The sequence below is a fragment of the Astyanax mexicanus genome, chromosome 12, assembly GCF_023375975.1.
Source record: "Astyanax mexicanus isolate ESR-SI-001 chromosome 12, AstMex3_surface, whole genome shotgun sequence".
NCBI lineage: Eukaryota > Metazoa > Chordata > Actinopteri > Characiformes > Acestrorhamphidae > Astyanax > Astyanax mexicanus.
The window spans coordinates 30,473,371-30,498,723 of NC_064419.1; the positions used below are offsets into that span (position 1 = coordinate 30,473,371).

Genomic DNA, 25,353 nt, shown 5'->3' on the forward strand with positions numbered 1-25,353 from the left:
CAATATACATCACATTTCAGTCATATATTACATTGTCATTTTCATAAAAAAAATCCAATACTGTGTAGCCCTGGTCATGGCTGTTTTATATGTGTTCATCCAGAAAGGGTTATGGCAGGGGTCGGCAATTAAGTTTGGCCGTGGGTTATGGTTTTATTAAGCACTCTATGGCTTCATAGCAATATAGTCTAGAGCAGTGTTAATTTTTACAGCAATGTTTGATTTAATTTAGTTTAAGTCATAATTTAGTCATCTGAAACGTTTTTAGTTTTTGTCTAATTTAAGTCGACTAATTATAAGAATATAGTCAACTAATCTACAATGTAGTTGCTTAAAATGTAAATGGTGTAAATGTAAACACTTTTTCATTACTTCTTTGGATTATACACGTATACAAAATAAAATATTAATTATCCAGTTGTGTAATTTATTAATGTTTGAATGTGAAATGCGATTTACCGTATTTTACACAACATATTTATTTACCTTTTATTTATTCTGTTTGTTTACCCCATAATAGCTCAGACCCTTTTTCAATATTGATCCAAAATTTAGTTAAAAAAAAGTAATTGAGCAGTACATAAATGTTTTTTTATATAATTATTATTGTGTGTACTTGACTTTAAATATTGTGGAGGGTACAATCCTGCTGTAACACAAAAAAAAACCATACATTTTATAACTGAATCATTTTTATTCGTTGACGAAAAAAATGCCACTTAATTTTTTAAATCGTTTTATCATTTTATGTTGTTTTTATTTAGTTATCACCTCGTTTTCGTCTGGAAAAAAGGTTCGTTGGTGAAAACTATGACAAAAAGTATTATTCGTCAACACGACATTAACACTGGCCTACAGTTAGCTTAGAAGATCTCGACGGTAACAGAACCTGCGGCGTGTGGCTGACGTTTCTGGTAAGACTTATTTTATAGCTGCACACTGAAACTCTGCTGGAAGGTGCCTGGATGAAGAGTGCTGCTATTACATTTACACTCAGGCTCAAGTTTACTGTACAATAGCTGAGCTAAACCCCTGCAATCAACGTACTGCACCGCTCTTAGTGTAGATGCGAAGATAAAATGCCTGCAATCAAACATTACGCTCTAGAAAGTCCTTGGAATCCAAGCGAGACCGCGGTGAGTGTGCAAGGATGTGTCTCAAACGTCTAGGTAGTGCGCACAACGAAATCTGTGAGAAAAAAAAACATTTTGTGTAGTGCGAGGACCAAATTCTTCATTAAATTGTTTTCAAAGCTATAAGACTAGTCTACATTTGCTAATAGATTAATGTCTAAAATCGCTAATAACTAACCCAGATAGATATAAAACATCACAGAAATGGAGCTGGCTCATACTCTTAAAGACCTCAGTCTCGCTGAAGGGTCTGAGAACAGCAGCGGAGCTAATTCTGTTATCAGGGTTTTGTCTCAGACCCGTCAGCGCTTTGTGGCTGAAGAGTCAGTAAAGCCGAGTCTTCTGAAGACAACGCTGGAGCTCCTGCAGGGCCGGGAGCTGCGCTGGCTCTTCCCGGAGTGGAGCTCAGATTTTCGGGCAGCCTATGTGGAGGTGGTGGGCTGCTTCACTGAATACGCCGCTCTGCCTGTGTGTGACTCTGACAGCGGGGTTTTACCCGCCAGCAGCTACGAGCAGATCCCTCCTAAAGCTGAGGCTGTAGGGTCTGTGCTGCTGGCTCTCACCGCTCAGCTTGGAGAGGCTGTCCGTTCCAGCGACTCTGCAGTTTCAGGTACCGGCAGGGCTCTCCTTCGCGCTCTTGGACCCACACTTTGTGTTTTCTCCATCACACACCTGCAACTCCAGCCCTGGACCAGCGAGGTTTCCAGAACATGCGCTCTGAAGCTGCTCAACTCAACAGTCAGAGCAACAGGCAGCGGGTCACTGCTGGAGCTGCTGTGTGGTAAAGAGACTGATGGAGATCAAACAGGAATGCTGGGTCCGATTCTGGACACGCTGCAGCCAGAGCTGACCAAGTGAGTGCGACGAAATCTATCTGTATTACCTGCAAATAGACCTGTATATTTATATAGACCATAGGGCTGGGCAATATTGGAAAAAAATCCCTCGACATTCTTCAAATATATGACATTCAATTATAATATTAAATATAAATAATGCAATTTTAACCTTACATTCAGCTTTTTAATTAAACATTGATACACATGTAACCCCCTTCTATTTTTTTTAAAGTGGCAGTCTGTGTTATTTTGTTTCTAAACTGAAAGCAGAAGCATTTCTGAATGGAGAACAGACAGAATACTTTTTGCGGGAGTTACGTCACATGTACAACCTCTAAAAGATGATCCGGGTCAGTTTTACTTTAAAAAGATTCTTTCACATGCTCGGTGCAATTACCCATTCTCACCAGAGAGGGCCCTAAATCCAAAAAATTACAGACATCAGCTTTAAGGAAAAATGTAAAACATGAAAATTACTGCCACATAGAAGAGTTCTTTACAGGATTCTGACAGGAGCACAAGTATTATCTACTGAGATTCCCTCTGAAAACGTCTATATGATGTACAGTCTCAATTATCTCATTTTGAAAATTGCATTAAAATGCGACTGGACTACCCACTGGTCCATTTACCTTTGTGTAAGAAACTAGGTTTACATAGGATCTCCGGTGGATTTCACATTTTACAGAGACTCTAAGACTAGTTCAGTGTCTGAACCTCACTTAGCATATGTTGTAAAGTAACATAGGTGATGACAGAACAGGCTCCTTCCTACCTGCACTCACTCCTGAAGGCGTACGTTACCTCCCGGCCGCTGTGCTCCTCCAATGAACGTCAGCTCGCTTTGCCAAACATTCACACAAAGCAATCCAGACTGTTCTCATACAGAGTTCCCCAATGGTGGAATAAACTACCTTCCACTACCAGATCAGAAGAATCTCTCGCTATCTTTAAGAAACTCCTGAAGACAGAGCTCTTCAAAGAGCACATACTCTCCTAACACCTCAAACTAACTACCTTCCACTACCAGATCAGGAGAATCTCTCGCTATCTTTAAGAATCTCCTGAAGGCAGAGCTCTTCAAAGAGCACTTACTCTCCTACACCTCTAAAACACTAACTACTTCTAACCTCATTTCCTTCTTCCCCTCCTTCACTCCTCCATCCCAATATTTCCCTTTTACCTTCATTAGGCCCTATCTAAAGATGTTTTTTTACCTTTAACTGCTATTACTTTTTTACTATTGTAAGTCGCTTCGACAAAAGTGTCTACCAAATGTAATGCATTGTTATGTAATGACATTGCAAATACTGTTATTAGTGTCTAAATGTCTATTTTAAAACGTTTCTAACTGTTGTCTCTCACGGCCTCACAGTGTTGTTAGCCAATCAGAGGCAATATTTTTGCATGTATGAATATTCAAGAGCAAGAGCCAAAATCCTATCATTTCTCCCCTCCACTTCTCCACCAGACTAAAGCAGCGATATAAAGGATCACAGGAGCACTTTTCTTTACAAAAACTGCTCACATGGCATTTATTCAGATCACAAATAGACATTTTAAATTGAATGGAATAAGACCTTTAAAGTTCCCTTTAGCATTCATACCATTAGCACAGCAGGTAGTCACACTTGGCAGCAGTAGCATTTCTGTGTATTCCTTTAAATAGGTATGTCTTCAAGGAGTGGAGAGTCAGCCAGTGCTTTGCTGACACAATAAACTTCCCCCTTATTAATCACATTTCAGGGAAATTTGATGTTTTTCTTTGCTTGTAGGGACATCTGGAAGCGCAACCAGGCTGTCAAGCATGTGTTCTCCTGGGTGCTGGTTCAGGTCAGACGCCCATGGTTAGCTGACTACTTGGAGAAGGTCTTCCCTCCCTCTCTGCTTATATCTGATGATTACAGAACAGACAACAAAATACTGGGAGTACACTGTCTTCACCACATTGTACTTAATGTGGTAAGTAGTGTCAAATTTCAAGAAAACATAAAAACAGCAAATCAGGAAGAGGAAATCAGACACACATGCATATGTCATAAAGAAACATATTTATTTCTCTTTTTCTCCAGCCTGCCGCTGACCTTAGGCAATTCAACAGGGCTCAGGTACTATACCATGCCCTATTTAATCACCTGTACACATCTGATGCACCACTTATACAGGTATGAAATTAACTAATGGTATACTCCAAGCTATATTTATATTGCAATAGAAAATGTTGTCAGCAACAGTGATATGTTTATTAAATACACATTTTTACAACAACAGTCATTTTTGTAACGTTATCTCCATTTTATATTAAGAAAGTCAATATCAGAAATACATTGTATAAACCTGAAATATATTGTGCTATACATTTTGGCCATATCGTCGAGCCCTATTCCAAACTCAACATTACTGGAAAGCATTTTACTCCATATTTTAGTCAAATGATTTGGTCTTAGTTTCACTACATTCTATTAACAAGGCTTTTCAACCTTTTTGTATGTCTTGTCTTGCAGGTGGTTCTGCCCTGTATGGTAGATTTGCTGTCAGTCCTTGAAAAGCCCCATGTCCAATCAGGACCACCAAGGAAGCCTAACCACTTTGACGATGTTTTCCGTCTCATTTTAACACACATGGAAATGGAACACAAGCTGGCACTGCGCCGGATCTATGCCAGCAGCCTCCTTCTGTTTATTGAAAAGTGAGGTCTAGATTAATGGTGTGTAATTCTAATAGTACAGTACAGTAGCATTTGTTGTTTGCATTGACTGGAAATGTGCTGTTCTTGCTTGTGTAGGATGGGTATAGGAATCGCTCGCCATCTGAAGAGGCTGGAGAGGGTCATTGTGGGGTATCTGGAGGTGTCCGATGGTCCAGAAGAGAAGGCCAGGCTGAGCACACTGGAAGTTTTAGAAAGAACAATAAAGACTGCCTGGCCAAGGTTATTTAATTTAAAGATAACTGTTTAAAACCGTGGGGACCATTTAATTGTGAGTACAGGCCTAAAAATGACTGAATTGTTCATTTTTGTCTCCTCAGGATGGAGTGCAGGATGGATGTTCTAAGTAAGAGTTTGCTGAGGTTCCTTGTAGATATTTCATCAGAGCCACTGGCTCCTGAGCTCAGGGAGGAGCTCATGACCAGAGCTTCACGCTGCCTGCTACTGCTGGACCATTGCTCACAGGGTAAACTGCTGGTAGGTCTCATTTCTTGGTTGGGCTGTTTGTTTAGAGCTCTTCTGTTGAACAGAAACATTAGAGGGCACTCTAGTCTTTAGTTGAAAGTGAGTAAATGGAGTTAACCCAATAACAATTCCAGGTCCAAGCATTATAGACATACACACATCTATACCTTAAAGAAAAACTCCTCATTTAAATTGTAGTCACTGCAATTATAGTATTTTAGCCTTACATGGTAATATATCTGGTATTTTAATGAGTTAAAACTCTTCTTTCACATGAACGCAGACACAAATAACTCTCATCTACTTTTGTCAGTAGCAGCAAGATGTGTTACAGAAAGACAGTTAAAACCTACCTGTGTGTTACCTTTTTTATTTAATACCAATTGGGCTAGCGTATTGACAGTAGGATGCTAGCATTGCTTTAACTGATCAAGCTGATGAGCTCACTGGCCAAACAAGGCATTTCTAGCTAATTTACGGCAATATTAATAAGGCACTTTTAACAGACTGAAGTTGTATGTATACTGTGGTTTTAAAAGGTGTAGAAGTCTTAATTTAGAGTGTTCTTGATTTTTTTTCCCTTGACCAGACATACTCAATCTACCTCTCCCAGTCCATGTGCACCTAAAATATTGTTGTAAAATAACATTATGCAGCAATTTTCCCTTAGACTCATGCTCTGTCTTTCCACTTATGGCCACTGCATTATAAAGCTTTATTGGAGCTCCACAAACCTTTGCTCCTGAACTGTGTATGGCTGCATCAAGTCATATTAAATCCTGTAATATTACTGTACCGCCTGGTCAGAATGCCTCTTGAACTTCAGATTCTGCCTGCCCCCCTCCCCCCTCCCCCTCATCATCTTGTCAAACAGATGCATGTGTACTGTTTATGAGGAGGCACTAGAACTGTGAATTTTTAGAAGTAGAGTAAAAGTGAATTACACTATTCTTATTTTGCCTTACAGGTGTTGCTAAAGGATGTGGACAGTAGCTGTGTTTCTGACAGTGTCCTGAAGTGCATACAGAACCTTGGAGCAGCTCAAGGTGTTTGAGATAAGTGCACCATACCAGAATAGTCAGCCAGCAGGCATCTCTGAATGTGCTATGGATGCACGCATTTTGCCTTGGGCTATTGCTCTACTGAGCCTGGTGCTCTGAAGGATGGGTGAGAATGGAAAATAGACTTTTTCTTTTTTTATGTTAAAATATAAGTATTACAGAATATTTTTATATGAATCATATTGGTACAAATGTAATATGAGGTAAATAAAATGTGTTCATCAGTTATCTCTGAATTCAATTATTTAAATTTATTTATTGTTAAATTAATTGTTCCACAGTAATTACAATTTTTAATCAGCAATGACCAAACATAGGCAGACATTAACAATTAAGACAACACATACAAATAAAGCTGTCAATTCTGAAGCAACTGCAGGAATCCTGGAGTAGAGATCTTCTGAAACAGCAGATGGTGCGTGGTAGAAACTGTCCTGTGTAAGGCATGAACCAGGGTGTTTGGAAGGAGTTTTAAAGTCTTTGAAGTGTTGGAGCCCACAGACATGCTATTAACAACATTCTGCTTTTCACAATAATTGTTATAGACTTATCATACAATACACAGACACTTCAATAATATTTGCTGACCTCAATATTATCCAGTATATTTTATTTTATTGTATAACGCCACCTGTAGAAAAAAGGTCTTAAAATGACAATGATATTGTTAATTGCTATTATTTCTGGGATATTGTCAAAAAAACAACATTGTGACAGGTGTTCTTCTACTTTCGTTCACTCTGTCATAAAAGTCTTGTTTAGACAAGTCAGTCATGTAACAAAAATTCAAGTCTAATCCTAAACAACCAACAGTTCTTCAGTATGTGACAGCTTAGGCACTTACTCTGCTGAATACTGTAAGGTGACTAAAGAAACATTTAAAAGGGCAGAAACAAAAATGCAATACACAGAACTAATAGATATCAGTACATTCTGATCATTACAAAAAGTCTTGAGATACTGTCTTATAACCGTTCTTATAACAGTCCGTGCTTATTCGCTTCAATGACAAGAACACAAAAATGAACTTTCCTATGCCAAGCAGCAGCAGCACAGGTAAAGATAAAGCTATACATTCTTAAAGAAACACAGGCCTTCCAGAGCACATATCATTTGGATAACGTACCAGTGAGATTGTGTCAAAAAAATGTGGACACAGAGCTGGACAGTCCTCCTAAAGTCTGAGGGAAGGCCGCAAATGGTCCTGGTGTGGCCAATCTGCTTTAGTCCATTAGAAACCTTCTTTCATAAGCTTGTTTCTTCAGCAGTGGTCCGCCAAGTGAAATCTTTCAGTTTTTGTAAATGTGGTCTCATCCTGGCTGGTGCCTCCATTCCCACGAACCTTTAAGATGCTCATATCCTGCAAAATAAAGGATTCAGTTAGCTATATAACCCAAACGGAGTCTGTGGGTTTTAAAGCCTAGTTTCAGATGTGTTCACAGGTTTAAACACGTGTGCTGTAAAGATAATTTCTGTAATTATCCAGGTAACACTGTGAGGCTGTATGGAAGAACCCTGGTTTTTAATCACACTTGGCATGTTTTCCTCATTTCAGCTTGATTATATTCCAGAGGTTTTCAATTTGGTAAAATCACAGAAACTCTAAAATTTTAAAGGGTGTTTTTTTTTTCCCCAGAGCTGTGTATAGTCTTTGTCCATTAAAAAAGGAAAACTATCTCCAAAACAGCAAATTTGCAAGAGAGAGAAAAAAACTTTTACACTTTCAATGTAAGTCCACATAAAAAGAGTTTTTCAAATCATTTTGAAGTATTTCACTTTATCTGTTTATCAGGAAATTTTGTCAGAGTATACGGGACAGTTGGTTTTCAAATTATTATTTATTTAAAAAACTAAGATACTTGTTTTTCGTTGGACAGCAATATGGGTTCCTTCATAGTTTTGATGTCTTTAATATTAATATACAATGTAGAAAATACAGAAAGAGACAGTAAATGAGAAGGGGTGTGTCAGAAATGTTTGACTGATACTGTACATTCAAGAGGTCTTAAACTAAACCCATTCACGACCCCACCACATGTATTAAAATGTCATGGGATCACTCACCTTTACCTCATCCATCACTTCATCATCAGCAGCTTCTTCATCACCATGTCTCTCTACATGCAGAGTCGTGTCGAAGGAGTGAATGGGGAGGTCTCCACACTTAACCCAAGCGAGAAAAACAAAACAAACAAGTTACAATCAGCTAACGTTACACTGATAGATTAGTTTACGAAAGGGGGGTTTAGGTTTGTTTCCTTTGTAAATTCCCGCTCCACCTTAAAATAGTGCATCGGTTCCATTGCGGTGACTGAGGGGGCGGAGTGTTGCTAGAGTAACTGAGTCAGTTATTAAGGTGGAACGAAAAATTCAAGTAGGAAGCCAATTAAACTACCTAACTACCTAGTTAGTTAAGGCTAGCTGACAGCTAGTTACAGGTTGTAACCCAAAAATATGGTTTTGTTGGGAGAATGTAAACTTACCAGACCCTCTTTTAACCTCTCCAGCACCTTCCCGAGCTCCCGCCGCACAGTTCTGGTGGAGACCGGGTCGCAGCGGTTCTGGTTCAGTTCTGAGGTGATATCAATGGTGGTCGCTTTTTTGCTCGGGTTGTTTTTGTGCTTCTCGGCGACGATTCTTATGAGAGCCTGTCTTTCCGAGTCCGTCAGTTTGGATTTGCGGCCGCAGTTGCTCTTCGCCGATGCGGTCTGTCCGTATTTAGCGTACGCGGTCAGGACTTTAGACACGGTCCCCCTAGATACATTCAGTAACTCGGCGGTCCTGGTAACAGAAGCCCCCGCCATCCGGGCTCCGACTATCAGGCCCCTCTCGAACTCCGTAAGCTGCTTCATGTTCGCCAGTCTGGTTCTTCGTGTGTCGCCGCTGCCGCTGCTGTTTCTGTCCGGCGGTCCAGCAGCGCTCTGCCGCCCCCACCGGCAGACTGTTGTAATATTTAAAGGGCACTTCCAACGAATAGTGAACATGTGGGCGTTTCTCAATACCGAGAACAGACATGTGTTCTTCACAACAACGTTCCTAATCCATAGGAACCCAGACCCATTTCTGAAAATTAATATCAAATTCAATACTGAATCAAACAAAAAATTAGTAAGCATTCATGTTTTTTCTTATTGTGACTAAGATTAAAATCCTGGTGTAAAATTAAATTATAAATTAAATTATGTGATTTTTTTAAACGGACAAAGTTTTATCTCAAGCACTCCTACATTCTGTAAATAAAGTCAGATGGACGAAAAGTCAGATGTTAAAAAAACATATTGACACACTGTCCTGTGATGGTGATGCTCCCAGGATGTTCAGTACGTGTGTGTCACAGGGCCTTTATGACTTAAAATGGTTGACAACTTGCTGTAATGACATCTTTTAAAGGATTTGTGACACATACAACACTAGCACAGTAATGTTTGGCTTAGGTTATGAAATGACAGTTCATGCAATGTGTTTGTGTAACGTTTTTATTTAAGTTCAGATGTTAGTCAGAATTGTGATTTGATTAGGCAGTGTTTCTGACTGTGTTGATGAGTAGAGCTGGGGGGGGGGAGGGAAGGGGAGAAGAAGAGAGAGATTCAGAAAAGAAAGGAATATAAAAAGTATTAAAAACTGTTTGTCCTTTCATTTTAATTTGACCCACATAAACACTACCCACACTCCCAAAAAGTGGTTACACCTTCTGGGTTAAAAAGCTTCCTTAAAAGAACAAACTCACAGTAAGAGCTGCCTTTTTAGATCAGCTTAGCTGAGGGTACTCCAGCAGTGTATACAACACTGTCAGCGAAGAACATTGAATAAACTTTACTTTTTCAGTTATATTACATATTTTAAGGTTGATGATGGGAAAAAAACAACCTTAAAACAAATTTACTTAACAATGCGTAATAGGCATCAGTTAATATTAAAATTCTTAGATTGAATCAATGTTCATTTAACCTAGTGATTTTTAATAGATGGGCTAAGCTCTTGTACACTCACATTAATGAGCCAAATACCACAGGACATCTTCAGAGGTTGTGTGGAGTCCATACCCCAGTGTTTCAAGAGCAGTTGTGGTAGAATGATAAGGACCCACACAATATTAGGCAAGTAAATGTTATGGCTGATCAATGTATAAGAATCTGTAAATCAATTCTTTCACAGAACACTCACATGAGTCATGGCATAGCAGTGTGTAAATTAGTCGTGTTTCCTCAGGGGATGGCTTGGGAGTGAGGTTAAACATTATCCAGAGTGCTCATAGCATTGCTTATTGGATTATCCGAGTTTTAGTTGACTGTGGGTGCCAGGGGGATGGAACATTCTATTTCTGAAGTTGTGCAGGCATTTAACATTCCTCGATCCCCGTGTACCATGAATATGTCGCAGTGGAGAATGCAGCAAGTGGTAATGATGTGTCCAGCAGCATTTTGTTCGCGAAGATTCAAGTGATTCTGGCAGAAATCACACGCACCTTCAATGCAAAAGACCTCACACATGTGGACACACTGTCCTTTAGCTTTCATTGAACAGGGCAAGATACAAATACTGTTTATTACAGAATTTTGTTAAGCAATATTTTATTTAATCACAACTCAAAATGAACCGTTTCAAAATGATACAAAAGAGGTCCCATGTCACAGAGGGTATTATGTAAAAAAAAATTAAAACACATAAAAGCACAGTTATTACCAGCACTATTGTGAGAGTTGAACTTCACAATATCAGCTTCTCTAACCAAAACATGCAGAACTGAACATTTAAGGCTCTCCTTCAACTTTGTGTGATTCACTTTGTTCCTCACTGGAACCCTCATCTTCATCATCATCTTCGTCTTCATTGATAGTTTTGATGTTTAAATCCTGTGAAAAGTGTGATTTGATTAGTGCCACTTCTTTTTGAACAGCAGAGATACACTGATAAACCCATAAAAATGTGTCATTTTCCCCAGCATTTTTCCACATTCATTTTTCTTATTTGGACTCTCATCTAGGGCTGGATGATATGGGCAAACTTTCTATCCTGGTACATGTTTAAATTTTAGTCGATACAATATAATTCCAGTATTGATATAAGTGCTATATGGTCTAGGAATTTATTTTTTTAACAGATTGTAACAGTGTAACAATGATCCAACATGTCACGATACTCATAATGCACTACATATACCCAGGGCCGAAGTAAAATAAATATAAGATATAATTTGTCTCTAGTAGATATTTAAAAGGAAATGAGAGTGTGATTTTTTCTTTTGCTACAAACAACAGTTGTACCATGATGGCCCATATGATCCTAAAATAATAGCACAATATTTTTGAGTTAATATTGTGTTTGTGATATAGCACACCCCTACTCAAGTCATCTGCATTGACAGTTTTTTGGGGGGGCAGTTTCATTGAAAATTAAAATGTTTTGGTACAGCTGTTATAATGTGTAGTTCCGAAAGAGACAAAATGCAAAAGCCAATCAAGAGGAGAACATGTCAAGATACATGTAAAACCTTGATTAAAAACCAAGGTTATTCCACAAAATATTGATTTCTGAACTCTTAAAACTTTATGAATATTAACTTGTTTTCTTTGCATTATTTGAGGTCTGAAAGCTCTGCATCTTTTTTGTTATTTTAGTAATTTCTCATTTTCTGCAAATAAATGCTCTACATTGAAAAAATGGAATTTGGGAGAATTGTTTTGTAGTTTATAGAATAAAACAACAATGTTAATTTTACTCAAACATATACCTATACATAGCAAAATCAGAGATACTGATTTAGAAACTGAAATTATTTTTTCCAGAGTTGTATGTGTGGCTAGAAGTCAGCTTGTTTCAAAAAGTGAAAGAAGTGTTTTTAGAGAACAGAAACAAAGCAAAGTTGCACTTGAACCAATACAAAATAACATTAAAAGACACATTAAAAGGAAGATACAGCAGGACACCACCAACCTTTACCTCATCATCCATATCTTCATCCTCATCATCGTCCTCGTCTCCTGCAGCCTGTTTCTCCAGAGCCAGGGCTTTCTCCAGGGCTTGGATTGGGCTGGTGCCGATGCTGATGTCTCCACACTGAACACACAGAACAGCAGCAGCGGTCTCAGTCAGGGTCACCATAAATACAGAGAGAGAGAGAGAGAGAGAGCACGGAGCCCGGGAACTTACAGCGATCTGAGTGGGAGGAGGTTTCTTGTGTCTGTGCTGCGGCTTCTTCTTCACCAGCTCCACCAGCGCGGACTGCCCGTGTTTAGAATAGGCCGCCATGACCTGCGAGACCACGTCTTTGGGCACATTGAGTAATTCTGCGGTTTTTACCACCGAGGCTCCTGTACTTAAAGCTCCCACTATCTGGCCTCGTTCAAACGCTGTTAGTTTCTCCATGTTGATAAAAAAAACGAGTGCTTCGTTTTCTTCTACGTAAAAGCAGCCTATCAGCGCTCTGCTGCCCTCCGCCGGTGAGACTACAGAGACTGGACAAAATAACGGAAACATCCACAACCAACACGGAGCCCCTATTGTGACATCATGTTAAAAAAAATGCGTCGCCACGATTTATTAAGGCATGGAAAAGACACTAATGCATGTGAAAATCTGATTTTTTTCTCTCCAATTTACACAACCAATTACCCAACCCGCTCATTAGGACTCCCTTTATCACTAGTGAATGCCCCCAACACCAGGAGGGTGAAGACTAGCACAAGCCTCCTCTTCCTCTGCAAAATATACTCGACATACTAACACATTGATTTTACCTTTGAATAGCTACAAGCCTACAAACATGGAGAAATGCACAATTAGAACTGAAGAGAGCTGGCAAGATAAAGGAGAGTGGAAAATAATCCTCATTAAAATCACTAGATTCATCCACTCTCAAAAGAGAACGCATCACAACTTATGTTTTAAAAGTATTATTTAGCATGCTCAGTGCAATTACATTTTTACCAAAACTTAGGGACTGTCACTTTAAGAATGAGGAAATTTAGACTCATAAAAAGGGCAGAGAATATACCCACTCTAAAGAGCACTTTTAAAGATCCATTTTTTAACCCTTGGACACGTCACTTCACAGCATGGCTAGCTGAACTTGTTAATGTTATTTGAAAAGTTCAGATTTTGACCAACATCCACATCAACATGTGGAGCTCACATGGGTGGAAATTAGTCTAAGTGAGCTTGAGGTGGGCCTGGGCTCTGAGTAGGTTAGTACGTTTCCAAAATTTGCCCCATCTTTACAGCCCACCTCAAGATCTCATAGGCCCCATGAGTCGTATACAGGTGCTGGTCAACGAATTAGAATAATTTGAAATAGTGCAATCATGAAATTCTTTGAATGCATTTTTTGTGCAGAAAGCAAATCAGGTGTTCACTGCACCTGTCCTACTCGTTAGACTAATCACAGAACTCGTTACCTGGAAAAAAAATTGCTCAGCTGAGCTTTCCAAAAGGCCCATTTAGGCCATTTAACTGTGACACTGTTGTTTTATTGAATTAGAATAATGGAGAAACCGTTTCATTGAATTAGAATAAATGCTCGAATTTTTGTTTTCTGTGAAGAGTGTTCACTGTGCAGTATAAAGTCAGGGTTGAGTAGAATTTCTAAGTTGTAAAATCAATCATGGGTAAGCAGCGCGACCTCTCAACCGGAATAGTGGCTCAAATTCAAGCCCTTCGCCAACAAGGCTTGACCCAAACTAAAATTGCTGAGCAGCTCGGCATCAGCCAGTCTTCCGTCTGCAAAGCTCTCAAGAAAAACTGCAGCAAGCGCACCAACTGTTCCGGCGTCCGAAAAACTTCTGCTCGCGACAACAAGCAGCTGAGAAAGATCGCAGTCAGCAACCGGTTCAAGTCCACTTCCGAGCTCACCGACTTGTGGAACAAGCAGACCGGCGCTGACGTCTCCAGATCAACCACTTACCGTCGTCTGCGCGAACTCGGCTTCAAATCTCTCGTTCCAGCAGTAAAACCGATGCTGAACAAGAAACAAATGGAGAAACGGCTGAAGTGGGCCAAAGAACACGGCGAGTGGACTGCTGAAGACTGGCAGAAAGTGGTCTTCAGTGACGAATCACGCTTCTGCATCTCCTTCGGTGACCAAGGTCCTCGTGTCTGGCGTCGTGGTGGCAAAACCTACAGCCACGAGTGCGTGAAAAGATCCGTCAAGTTTCCCCAGAGCGTTATGGTCTGGGGATGCATGTCCGCTCGAGGTGTAGGGAAACTCTGCTTCCTCAAGAAGACTGTCAATCCTGCCGTATATCAAGATGTTCTGGAAACGTTCCTGATTCCGACTGTTGAGGAACAGTTCGGCGAAGAAGACTTCATATTTCAACAGGATCTTGCACCGGCTCATGCGGCAAAGTCGACCAAAGATTGGTTCACTAAAAAACAGCTTGAAGTTTTGGCATGGCCGGCCAACTCGCCTGACCTCAATGTCATTGAAAACCTTTGGGCCATCGTCAAGCGGAAAATTTGCGACAGAAAGCCTACTACGCTGGACCAACTGAAGCAGAACATCGCCACTGCCTGGGAAGCTGTGAGTGCGGAAACTTGCGACAAGCTGGTCAAATCGATGCCGCGGAGACTTCAGGCAGTCATACAAGCCAAGGGGGCAGCCACAAAATACTGAGAAAGTGATGATTGTAATTATAATAAAAATTATTCTAATTCAATGAAACGGTTTCTCCATTATTCTAATTCAATAAAACAACAGTGTCACAGTTAAATGGCCTAAATGGGCCTTTTGGAAAGCTCAGCTGAGCAATTTTTTTACCAGGTAACGAGTTCTGTGATTAATCTAACGAGTAGGACAGGTGCGGTGAACACCTGATTTGCTTTCTGCACAAAAAATGAATTCAAAGAATTTCATGATTGCACTATTTCAAATTATTCTAATTTGTTGACCAGCACCTGTACAACCCAGATGGACCACTCCTGGTCCTATTACTGACCCTGATTGGGCCCATCACTGACATCATATGTGGGGCCAACATGGAACCAACTCATGGACAAAACTTTCTGAATGCCAATTGGGCTACCCATGCAAATCCGACATGGGCACCTTATCTAGGAAAGGGTATATTTGAGTTTAATGGTTTGATCAATCTACAAGTATGGTCATCCATTACCCAACTGGACAAGCAGCATGATGAAGCTTGACCATGCTGGTTGACTAATATGACCAGTACAACCAACTTAGTCAACCAGCATGAGCTAAATTAAATACCATATTCAATATGCCTATCAGGAGCTTGCTCACCAGCACTGTATATGTTTAATTTAAACTTAGCTGTCAGCAGAATTTATTTTAATAGTTTATTTAACAGGTACAGTGTACAGTAATTAACATTACTGTAAATGCACCAGAATTAGCCTAAAGGCTATTTTTCATCCGTTGTCCCTGTTCTCAAGATTCATGTTTTAGCAAGGTTAAATCATAAAAAATATGTGGGCAAGAACACGGTCATATCAAATCTCATGGAATAGCATTATGTAAGCTTTTCATTAAAGGGATGGTTTGGGAACAAAGCTGTGGTGAGGTATTAACTTGTGACTGAGTTTGAACACTGCCCAGCATGCTCATAACAGAGCAGTTGGTGGTATTTTGGTGGTCATTTTGACCGACGGTATCTGGCTAGAATTGTCCATGCGATCAGACAAGCAACTCTCACAGGAATCGTATCAACTTTCAAGTCCCCACACACATATCTCACAGGTGTGCAAGCCATGTAACAACACACTAGTTTCTGTTCTATGTCTTTTGGTACACACAGCTTAATATGTGGAGGCCACAAAATAGTATAATACACTACAAGATATTTTTTAAAACAGTACAGTCACCTTAAAATGTCATATAGCCCATACTTTCATATAGGTGTGTTAGTGTACTGTTAATCTGAGCACCTTTCCCCATTCATGGCTACTGTGAATTTCACACTCTGAACACATGCAAAGCTGTTGTGCTGTTATACAGAATTACAGGTGAACACATTATTGATTAGAACATCTTTTATATGTGTAGTATTTGGTAAAATGATTTATATATAGTGGTCATGTTTGGGGAAAGAAAAAAAAAAAAGACTAATCCACGTCTCTTTTGCAATAATCATATTTTACAACTTGCTTGTTTGAGGCACAAACAGTGTAGCTGTTTTTTTTTATTACTGCTGGACTGGTAGGTTTACATTGACCAGTGTTCTTCACAGAACATTTTATGCTTAACAACAGCATAGATACAGAGAAATCTGTCCATTCAGAAAAAACACATGTATCATCTTCTGATTAACAGGTTATAAAAAATATCGGCTGACTGTCAGTGAACTTGGCCTGCATGAATCGCAGATTTCACCCAAAGTCTGTGAACTGCTGGGGTTGCCACAGCATGTTGATCTTGTACATGTCCTGCTTTAGTCTCTATGATGCTTTGTTCTTGGAGGCTGGCTCTGTCTCCTGCTCATACTCAATCTCCACGTAAGCTCGTTTCTTTCTCACTGGTCCCTTGAGTGGGGTCTTTCCTTTAGACTTGGCAGGAGCCTTTTTCTCCTCTTCTATTTCTTCTTCCATCTCTTCTTCTGATTCCTCCTCCTCCTCTTCCTCGCTCTCTTCGTCTTCATCACCACTGGCCTGGAGGTTGTTCATATCCTGCAAAACAAGATTCAGTTCATTTTGTGCTCTCAAAACCAGGTTCACAATACAGCAACACAGTAATACTTCAGTAGATCGCAATATGCAAATGATGTTTTAATGTGTACTAGTGCTGGGTGAGGTTATGTTTCACATAATGTTAAGACAGTATGGATCTACAGTTTAGGTATTGATATATAAACATTATATTTATGATGTTTTCTTTCTTAAGCAGTGCTTTCTATTTTGTGCACATGTGCACATCCAGGATCTGACCAATCAATTGAAATATGTTATGATTTAGTGGCATGATCGCCATACAGAAAAACTAATAAAACTGTGGAAATGGGCTTTAAACATGGCCCCCATGTAACATATAATAAATACATACATATAGATATGTGTACAATGGGATGCACTAAAATAAAAATATCTGGATAAAACTGATAAACACTTTAATATTATTATTTACATTAATTTTGACACTGCCTGTCCCATAACTGTCTTAATTAAATATCCTAAATATATTTTTGTTTTGCATTTCAATGAAAAATCTTAAAAAAAAAAAAAAAAAAATCAATAAAAAAACTAATATATTATATAAAAATATTTTAAACTTAACATCTCAGCAGACATTAAAAGCACACAACCTTTCGGTATAAATGAGATTCTATCACTTATTTAGGCAGAACATAATTTTTCCATTTTTGGCCAAAAATTCTGTATACATGTATGTAAATGTAATATCATAATCAAGATTCAAGATTCTTATTGTCACGTCACAGAGTACAGGTGTACATGTGAGTGCAAAACTTGGGGGCAGATTCCCACCAATGTGCAAAGAATAATATTTACAAGAAGAATAATAAAAAAAAAATAATAATATAAAATAAGACATACAGATACAAATATCTATCTAGATAGATATTTAGAACATATTGGATTATTTTCTTTATATATTTATACTGCTCAGCACTACTGTGTACATTTAACTATCCTGACCAATCACATAATTTTAAATTCAGAGTTCATACACTTTTTAACCAATAAATTTCCATGATTTATTTCATGACTTTTCCATGCCTTTAAAGCAAATTTTCATGACCATACGATTTTTAAAACATCAGTGCAGACATGGACAATAAAAAACAAAACTCAACTAAAGCTATAATCAAAATTTATTATAGTAGGCCTTAAATGAATCTGACACATAATATTAAATAATAAGATGTGTTTCAGAGCCTGAGAGCTCCAGACCTTGAAATTTCTATTTTTCATATTCCATGACTTTTCCAGGTTTTTCCATGACCGTATGAACCCATCATCATTTCTGATACAATACTTTATAAATAGTGTTCTACACATATCTTATACATAATAGACACAATACAAAACAAAGTCTAGTTCCAACATATGTGAAGACTCAATCGACTTACCTCAAAATCACTGAGGTCACTTTCTTCAAACTCATCCCCTTCAACAAATTCTCTCTTCCCAGCCTCCTGCAGACACAACGTAATTCATCAGGTCATTATAAAAGCCAGAGCACCAATGGGACTTAATTTGTGTCACATTATTTTTTCATTTAATTCAGCTCAACTCATCAGATATTTTTGATATGAGTCTCATGAGCAGCTACAGAACATTAGTATTTAATTTGCAAAAACTACAAGACACTTCAATGTGCAATAATGTACTCTAAAAATAAACCCTGCTGCCTTATCATTATTCTCCCAGCAACTGCACTGTGTCCCCTTCATGCTTCGTGAGTGTTCAATTAATTAGTAAAAAGGTCAAAGACATTCCCCCAACTGTTTACCTCATCTTCCTCCTCCCCTTCCTGATCTTCTTCTTCTTCTGTCTCGCTGTCCTCATCCTGCTTCTCCATAGCTTTATCAAAAGCATGGACAGGGAAGTTGTAGATGTCCCCATACTGAAAACAAGAAAAGAACGTCATTCAAACTGCTCTGCTCATGAAATATCCCATTTAATTTCTATTGAAAGCATGTTAAAAGATAAAATTTTACAATTTGAATAAATCAATAGTTATTTTATTTAAGCAGCTTAACTTACCGTGCCCTGTTTTAACCTTTCCAGCAGCTCTTTCTCTATGGCGTTGTCTAGCTGAGCAGCGATAAGAGCTTTTTCCTATAATGAAAATCACACAATATGAAGGCTTTTGTTACTATGACCAGATGGATGAAATAATGACATAAGAAAACAAACAAATTAAATATCATTTACAAACCTCCCTCCTTTTTTCTCTCCTTTCTACTTTCCTGCTCAGTGGAACCAGTTTTCTCCTGCAAATAAATGAAACGAAGAGTTGTATTACATTAAACAAAAGATCAACCTACAATCCTAAAACTACACATAGAGATGTCTGTGGTATTTTTTATATTTTTAAAGGTTCGTAGAACCAATATCCTGAAGTTAATAACAACCAAGTTAAAGATAATTATGTATAATAGTATAAAGTATCACAAACATAGTTCTTTAAAAAGAGACAATTTTGCTTTTATAAAAGTGTAGGAATAAAAATGAACTGGAAAAACAAACAGAGGTGAACAGATGGTGATGTACTCACTGTCTCTTCAGTGTAAGTTTGCGGATGCGGATAAGGTACTGTGTGATCTTAGTGAAGCGCTGTTTACACTTGTGTCGAATGTAAAATGGCCAATAGATGAGATTCTCATCTATTTCTTGAAGGGCCTTCTCGTAGTTCTTACTCAGTTTCACCTGAAACAAAATATCAAAGCTATAACTTGCAGTTAAGAGCACATTAAAAGATGTTCATAAGGCATGAAGTGAATTAGATAACTGAATAACCCATTATGGAATGATCACAAAGCAGTTTAGTTCGTTAAGAGCTTACAGCTCCAAAACAACTATACCATGAAAAAACATATAAAAAACTAACAGCCTGTGTAAGCTACACTCTTAAGTGTATATCACAGAAGCAGTAGGAAATATGGACCTGGATACTCTGGATGTCATCAGCATCGAGACACTTGAGAGGACGTGATCCCACATATTTGTCAGATCCCAAAAGAAACACAGGATTGGTTTGTTTTAGTGATCTTGTGTAATCTTACCTTATCTGACGCAATAATAATGTGTACTACACAGGTTTGACCTAAACTACTTATTCAGCATTCTGCTGGTGCAGCTGAACCTGGTATATTGCACAAATAATTACTACAGATATGCACAAATGCATAAATCTCTGTCGCAAACAAACTATGTGTGTGAAAATGCTTTTAGTGTTAAGAACACCTTAACTTTTAGAAAGAGCATCCAACATGACACTTGTTCTCCAACCATTGCACTGCTTATATGCCTCTGGACCCCCAAACCTCTTCCATCATACAGCAGTGTTGATGCCTAATGCTAACCATACACTAGACGACTTCGAAAAGACTAAAAAGTATTTTAAAAGACTAAAGTCTGACACCCTCTCAAATCTAAAGACAAGTCACAGCCATTTATTTGCAACTAGATTCTTTCTGAAATCATTTTATTGTTTTTTATTATTATTATTATAAATGGGAAGACACATCAAAGAGACACTCTTTGTACACTCTAGGAGAACCGTGGCGTCCGTGCCATTGCCGAAGTTTTATTCATGACCACCTTACACTGAACGATCAAGATGACGTGACCGCAACTCGACTCGTGATTTTATACTGAAATTGCTGAAATCACTTGAAAATCATTTTGGTGTAGGGTTGGCATGAGAAAACAATTTTAAAGCACTTAAAAAACGGCCACAATTAGTCTAATTTGCTGAAATTTTAGGGAAAAAACATACATATGAAGGAGTCTTACCTTTTCCCACATGCGAGCTGGGAAGGCTGCTCTTTCAATAACTTTCATGTAGAGAAAACACTGGCCTAAAACACAGACAAGAACAGGGCAAACGATATAGATAAATCTGATATATAATATAGATGAAACTGAATATCATGAGATTTCTCCAGACATTTTAATCAGCATAGTAAATAAATGTAATATTTGGTGATTCTGCTCATAGTGGTCAACCAGCAATGTTAAGCATGGGTATACTGGTTATCCAGCTGACATACCCTAACATACCCTATCCCAAATTAAATGCCTATGTGGGATCTGTATGGGTATTCCAACTGGTATTCAAAGGGTTATGACCATGACTACGTTCACATTACCAGGCTGAAGTGACTCAAATAAGATTTTTTGCTCAATGTGGCTCAGATCAGATTTTTTATGGCTGTATGAATGTGCCAAATGAGTTTATTTATTTATTTTTTCAAATCAAATTTGAATCACTTTTATATGTAGTCCTACATGGAATACGTATGCAATCCACAGACATGCGACATGAATGTGAACGGTCAAATTGCAACGCATGCGCTACGTACTTCTCATTGGTACCCACACATCTCTTGATGCAGCTATAGCTGCAAAAACAGCAAAAGCAAGATTTTTTTTCACCTCCTCGTCTTGAGCATGTACTTCAGACCAACTGTTTACTCTCCACTCAAGAAAGATGCTCCACATTTGAGCTGCTACTAATGCATCCATTTCACCTTTATAAAGCTATGAGTCATCTCTCAAATTTGACTTTTTTTTTGGTGGTGAAGAAGGCGACGTTTAAACACGTATCAGTGTGCGCATGTGAGATGGTTCCGGGACAGATTCATTCACATTACACACAGATACAGGTCAAATTTGTAATGTAAAATGTCAAGATAGCCAAATCCAATCTGAGCAAAAAAAATCGGATTTGAGTAATGTGGATTTTAATGTGAGCCAGAACGTAGCCCCTAGGTTGCATGTGGGACCCACATATGTGGGTGTCACACAAGTGTCATATGGCCCACCCCTACGATAGAATATACTACTATAATTAGATCAATACTATCAGCTATGAACACTTAATGTTGTTAGTTAAGTCAATACCTTTCTCTTCTCTGATGGTGGCATATTGACTGTTGGCCAGTGGGCATGACTGGCGGTTGCATGTTCCAGTGATGTTATATTCATTCCGGCAGAAATGACCAGTCTTTGTTCTGTAGAGATTTAGAAAAATGAGTATAATCAGTATGAGTATGTTTTAAAATAAACACAGGACAGAAACTCAGGGAATAATTTATACACTTTGTTATTCCACATTTCTATTTATTAAAAAACAGAAGTTTAATTGTACTTACTTGACTTTATAGGAGCAGAACTGCTTAGGGCCTATAAGATCCCATATCACCTGTAAATGAGCAGGGTTTTATTTACAGGTAGAGATGGGTAGTTTAGCTCTATCTGTTTGACATAACTAGCTACAGAAGCTAGTAGAGCCAATACAGCTTAACATAAGCAACATAAAGATTAACCTGGATCCAGCAGCTACACGCCCCACACAGTCATTACTCCCACAAACACGTTCAAACAAACATTTAATTAACTTATCCTTTATATGAAGCGTTTAAAAAGAACTAACACTAGCTAATTAACTGGAGAACACTAGCTAGGCTAGCTAAGCTAGTTAACCAGGCTGTTCTCTATCTGGTGTTTTTAAAGCGCGTGAAGACTCTCGATACTCACATCGTCGTGCTGCATTCTGCCTCCTGCTTTAAGGCGCTTTTATCGGTATCAGTGTTAAATCCGGTCCGATCTCTAATCAATAAAGACCTGAAACGTATCTAAAACTCTAACTTTACTATACCGGGAGCAGACACACGTGTAGACCAGCCACCATCTTCGAGAACGTGCACTCTCGCGATACTTCCGGAAGTTATGCCAGAGAGCCTGTAGAGAGCAGAGTGTTCACTTAATGTGTTAAATCTCTGATGGCTGCAGCTTCTGTAAAAATTCCAGTCACTCCATTAATCATGAAATCGATTTAAAAAAAATTAAAATAAATTAAACGTTTCTCGTGTCACAGCCGTAAGGGTTGCTTGTCTTTTTGGAGCGATATATTGTACGGTTTTCGTACAGGCATTTTTAGGCTTGAAAAGGCCTTTTTTTTTTACCTATATTTAACCAGGCGTTTTTGGACTCAGCTCTATCACCAAACGTAATTCCACCATTTAGCCAAAGGTTTTTAGACAGCTAAAAGTTTAGCTAAAATGTTTGGACTTTAGAATTAAGACAAACGTCTTTGGACATTTTACTATCTGCCAAAGTATAGATATTCCATCATTTAGCCAAAAGTTTTTGGACACTGCTCTGTCAGCCAAAGTTTAGCCAAAAGTTTTTGGGCTTTAGAATTCAGACAAAGTTTTTGGACACTTCTCTATGATCCAAAGTATTGGTATTCCACAATTTAGTCAAAGGCTTTTGGACACTTCTCTACCAGCCAAAGTTTAGACAAAAGTTTTTGAACTTTAGCATTTAGCAAAAGGTTTTTGTCTATATCAGACAAACATTTTAGCAAGTCACAATTTTAGTTTTTGGATACTTCCCTAACAGACAAATTTTTTAAACATTATTATAACCAGTTTTAACTTGCTCTGGCATTAACTCCACCATCAGCTCACCAACCAATCAGCTCACAGGAACAGTAATGCAGCGCCTTTACTGCCTAAAACCAGTTTACTGTGAAAAACGAAAACATATAGATACACTTTCCTTACCTTCATAGCAAAACACTTCATTCTACTCTAAGAAATTATAGGAATGTTCCTGATTAGTAGGTAATTACTCTTTTTATTTTGAGTTTTTAGCCGTTTAGCTCTATTTATACCCATTCATTGAGAACTCACTCGCGGGCTCCCTCTAGCGGTCAGCACGGTTATCTCTCCATAAACCGGTTTGATGGGGTTCAGTTTTAACAGCTTAGTTTCATATAGATTTTTACTATAGAATACAAATTCTTCATAACGCTTTTATACTCGTTAAATTAAATTTATAATGTAACATTTCATACTTATTTCTTACAATTTCACATTTACACAACCTTTTAAACTAACATTTTACAAAACAAAGCTACGCTTTCCTCTGACGTTACACTACAAATATTAAGAGCATAACTTTCCAACCCAGTCAGATGGTTTATGCGTTGTGCATAACAAGAAAGGCCACGCATCTCACAACAGTAGCTGTGAATAAACCAATCATCACAGTCTCAGGCATTATAAAAAAAATAAAGAAAACTACTTTTGATCACTTTAATATCACCTAAAAACTGTATTTAGACAGCCTGTCAAATCAGACGGTTTATGTGTTGTGCGTAACAAGAAAGGCCACGCATCTCACAACAGTAGCTGTGAACAAACCCATCATCATTTTAATGAACTGGAAAGATCATAAAGGTGGAGCTTTCTTACACTAGACACAGTCTCAGGCATCAGGACTCTGAATGAGGGTGAGCTGACTAGTTTTATATATAGTTTGTTTAAAATTGTTCAAAAGAAAAAAACCTTTAACATCTTACACCAACAATTTCAACCTTTAGTTATATATTTATTAATGGTCATTTATTTTTATTTATTGTCATTAAATCTATATTATAATACTACGATGTCAACATTAAAAATTATCAAACAATAATGCAAATATTTAGTTTTATAGTAAATAGCTGTATCAAAATTTTCAATCCCAGCTGGCATATATACAGGATTACTACAATGTAGTACTTATACCCTTTCAGAAAAAATGACTTCACACTAAACAGACAATATGTTCACCTGGATAGTTCACATGAAGTTTTTAAATAACAAAAAACAATACTTTTTATTATTTTTATAACCCCTAAGAACTGTATTTAGGCAGCCTGTCAAATCAGACGGTTTATGCGTTGTGCGTAACAAGAAAGGCCACGCATCTCACAACAGTAGCTGTGAACAAACCCATCATCATTTTAATGAACAGGAAAGATCATAAAAGTGGAGCGTTCTTACACCAGACACAGTCTCAGACATCAGGACTCTGAATGAGGGTGAGCTGACTAGTTTTATATATAGTTTGTTCAAAATTGTTTAAAAGAAAAAAACCTTTTACGTCTTACACCAACAATTTCAAACTTTAGTAATATATTTATTAATTGTCATTTATTTTCATTTAGTCAAGTCAAGAGCCCCATTAAATCTATATTATATTACTACGATGTCAACATTAAAAATTATCAAACAATAATGGAAAGATTTAGTTTTATTGTAAATAGCTGCAAAACAGCATCACAATATTCAATCACAGCTGGCATATATACAGAATTACAACAATATAGTATTATACCCTTTCAGAATAAATTATTTCACACTAAACAGACAACATTTTTACCTGTATAATTTGCATGAACTTTTAAAATAACAAAGAAAATCTACTTTTTATTAGTTTTATATCACCTAAAAACTGTATTTTGGTAGTCTGTCAAATCAGATAGTTTGTGCGTTGTGCGTAACAAGAAAGGCCACGCATCTCACAACAGAAGCTGTGAACAAACCCATCATCATTTCAATGAACTGGAAAGATCATAAAGATCTAGGACTTTCTTATAACAGACACAGTCTCAGGCATCAGGACTCTGAATAAGGGTGAGCTGACTAGATTTATATATAGTTTGTTCAAAATTGTTC

General features: G+C 38.0%; 3 protein-coding genes and 2 non-coding genes across 6 annotated transcripts; 1 reads left to right on the top strand and 4 right to left on the bottom strand.

Moving 5' to 3' along the window:
• The first annotated feature begins 911 nt into the window (after positions 1 to 911).
• Positions 912 to 6,433, top strand: tti2 (TELO2 interacting protein 2). The gene is made up of 7 exons (XM_007229343.4): positions 912 to 1,987; positions 3,748 to 3,934; positions 4,045 to 4,137; positions 4,477 to 4,661; positions 4,758 to 4,901; positions 5,000 to 5,156; positions 6,112 to 6,433. The coding sequence occupies exons 1-7, from the start codon at positions 1,338 to 1,340 to the stop codon at positions 6,196 to 6,198; spliced, it is 1,503 nt and encodes a 500-aa protein (XP_007229405.3). The 5' UTR covers positions 912 to 1,337; the 3' UTR covers positions 6,199 to 6,433.
• A 4,299-nt stretch (positions 6,434 to 10,732) lies between these two features.
• Positions 10,733 to 12,624, bottom strand: LOC103046271 (uncharacterized). 2 transcript variants are annotated; one of them, XM_007229341.4, is made up of 3 exons: positions 12,356 to 12,624; positions 12,140 to 12,262; positions 10,733 to 11,058 (listed from the first exon to the last, which is right to left on the bottom strand). In XM_007229341.4, exons 1-3 carry the CDS (start codon positions 12,569 to 12,571, stop codon positions 10,957 to 10,959), a joined length of 441 nt encoding a protein of 146 aa, XP_007229403.2. In that variant the 5' UTR covers positions 12,572 to 12,624; the 3' UTR covers positions 10,733 to 10,956. The 2 variants fall into 2 exon arrangements, with proteins under 2 accessions (XP_007229403.2, XP_007229404.2); XM_007229342.4 differs by having other exon boundaries at positions 12,146 to 12,262; positions 12,356 to 12,620.
• Positions 12,625 to 16,307: 3,683 nt separating this feature from the next.
• Positions 16,308 to 22,576, bottom strand: mak16 (MAK16 homolog (S. cerevisiae)). The gene is made up of 10 exons (XM_007229340.4): positions 22,382 to 22,576; positions 21,997 to 22,046; positions 21,746 to 21,855; positions 20,636 to 20,700; positions 19,395 to 19,546; positions 19,056 to 19,110; positions 18,881 to 18,955; positions 18,627 to 18,740; positions 18,244 to 18,309; positions 16,308 to 16,825 (listed from the first exon to the last, which is right to left on the bottom strand). The coding sequence occupies exons 1-10, from the start codon at positions 22,394 to 22,396 to the stop codon at positions 16,598 to 16,600; spliced, it is 930 nt and encodes a 309-aa protein (XP_007229402.2). The 5' UTR covers positions 22,397 to 22,576; the 3' UTR covers positions 16,308 to 16,597.
• Positions 22,577 to 23,984: 1,408 nt separating this feature from the next.
• Positions 23,985 to 24,083, bottom strand: LOC125806261 (small nucleolar RNA U13). The gene has a single exon (XR_007441547.1). It is a non-coding gene; the product is annotated as a small nucleolar RNA U13 (small nucleolar RNA).
• Positions 24,084 to 24,557: 474 nt separating this feature from the next.
• Positions 24,558 to 24,656, bottom strand: LOC125806262 (small nucleolar RNA U13). Its single transcript, XR_007441548.1, has one exon. It is a non-coding gene; the product is annotated as a small nucleolar RNA U13 (small nucleolar RNA).
• Between the last annotated feature and the right edge of the window lie 697 nt (positions 24,657 to 25,353).

Excerpts from the sequence above, each read along its gene's own strand:
- tti2 (XM_007229343.4), top strand. The coding sequence starts at position 1,338 with ATGGAGCTGGCTCATACTCTTAAAGACCTCAGTCTCGCTGAAGGGTCT. Across the intron at positions 4,662-4,757 it reads CTCCTTCTGTTTATTGAAAA|GATGGGTATAGGAATCGCTC; the intron begins GTGAGGTCTAGA and ends TTGCTTGTGTAG. Across the intron at positions 4,902-4,999 it reads ATAAAGACTGCCTGGCCAAG|GATGGAGTGCAGGATGGATG; the intron begins GTTATTTAATTT and ends TTGTCTCCTCAG.
- LOC103046271 (XM_007229341.4), bottom strand. The coding sequence starts at position 12,571 with ATGGAGAAACTAACAGCGTTTGAACGAGGCCAGATAGTGGGAGCTTTA. Across the intron at positions 12,263-12,355 it reads CTCCTCCCACTCAGATCGCT|TGTGGAGACATCAGCATCGG; the intron begins GTAAGTTCCCGG and ends CTGTGTGTTCAG. Across the intron at positions 11,059-12,139 it reads ATATGGATGATGAGGTAAAG|GATTTAAACATCAAAACTAT; the intron begins GTTGGTGGTGTC and ends CACTTTTCACAG.
- mak16 (XM_007229340.4), bottom strand. Across the intron at positions 19,547-20,635 it reads CAGCTCGCATGTGGGAAAAG|GTGAAACTGAGTAAGAACTA; the intron begins GTAAGACTCCTT and ends ATTTTGTTTCAG. Across the intron at positions 19,111-19,394 it reads AAACTTACACTGAAGAGACA|GAGAAAACTGGTTCCACTGA; the intron begins GTGAGTACATCA and ends ATTTATTTGCAG.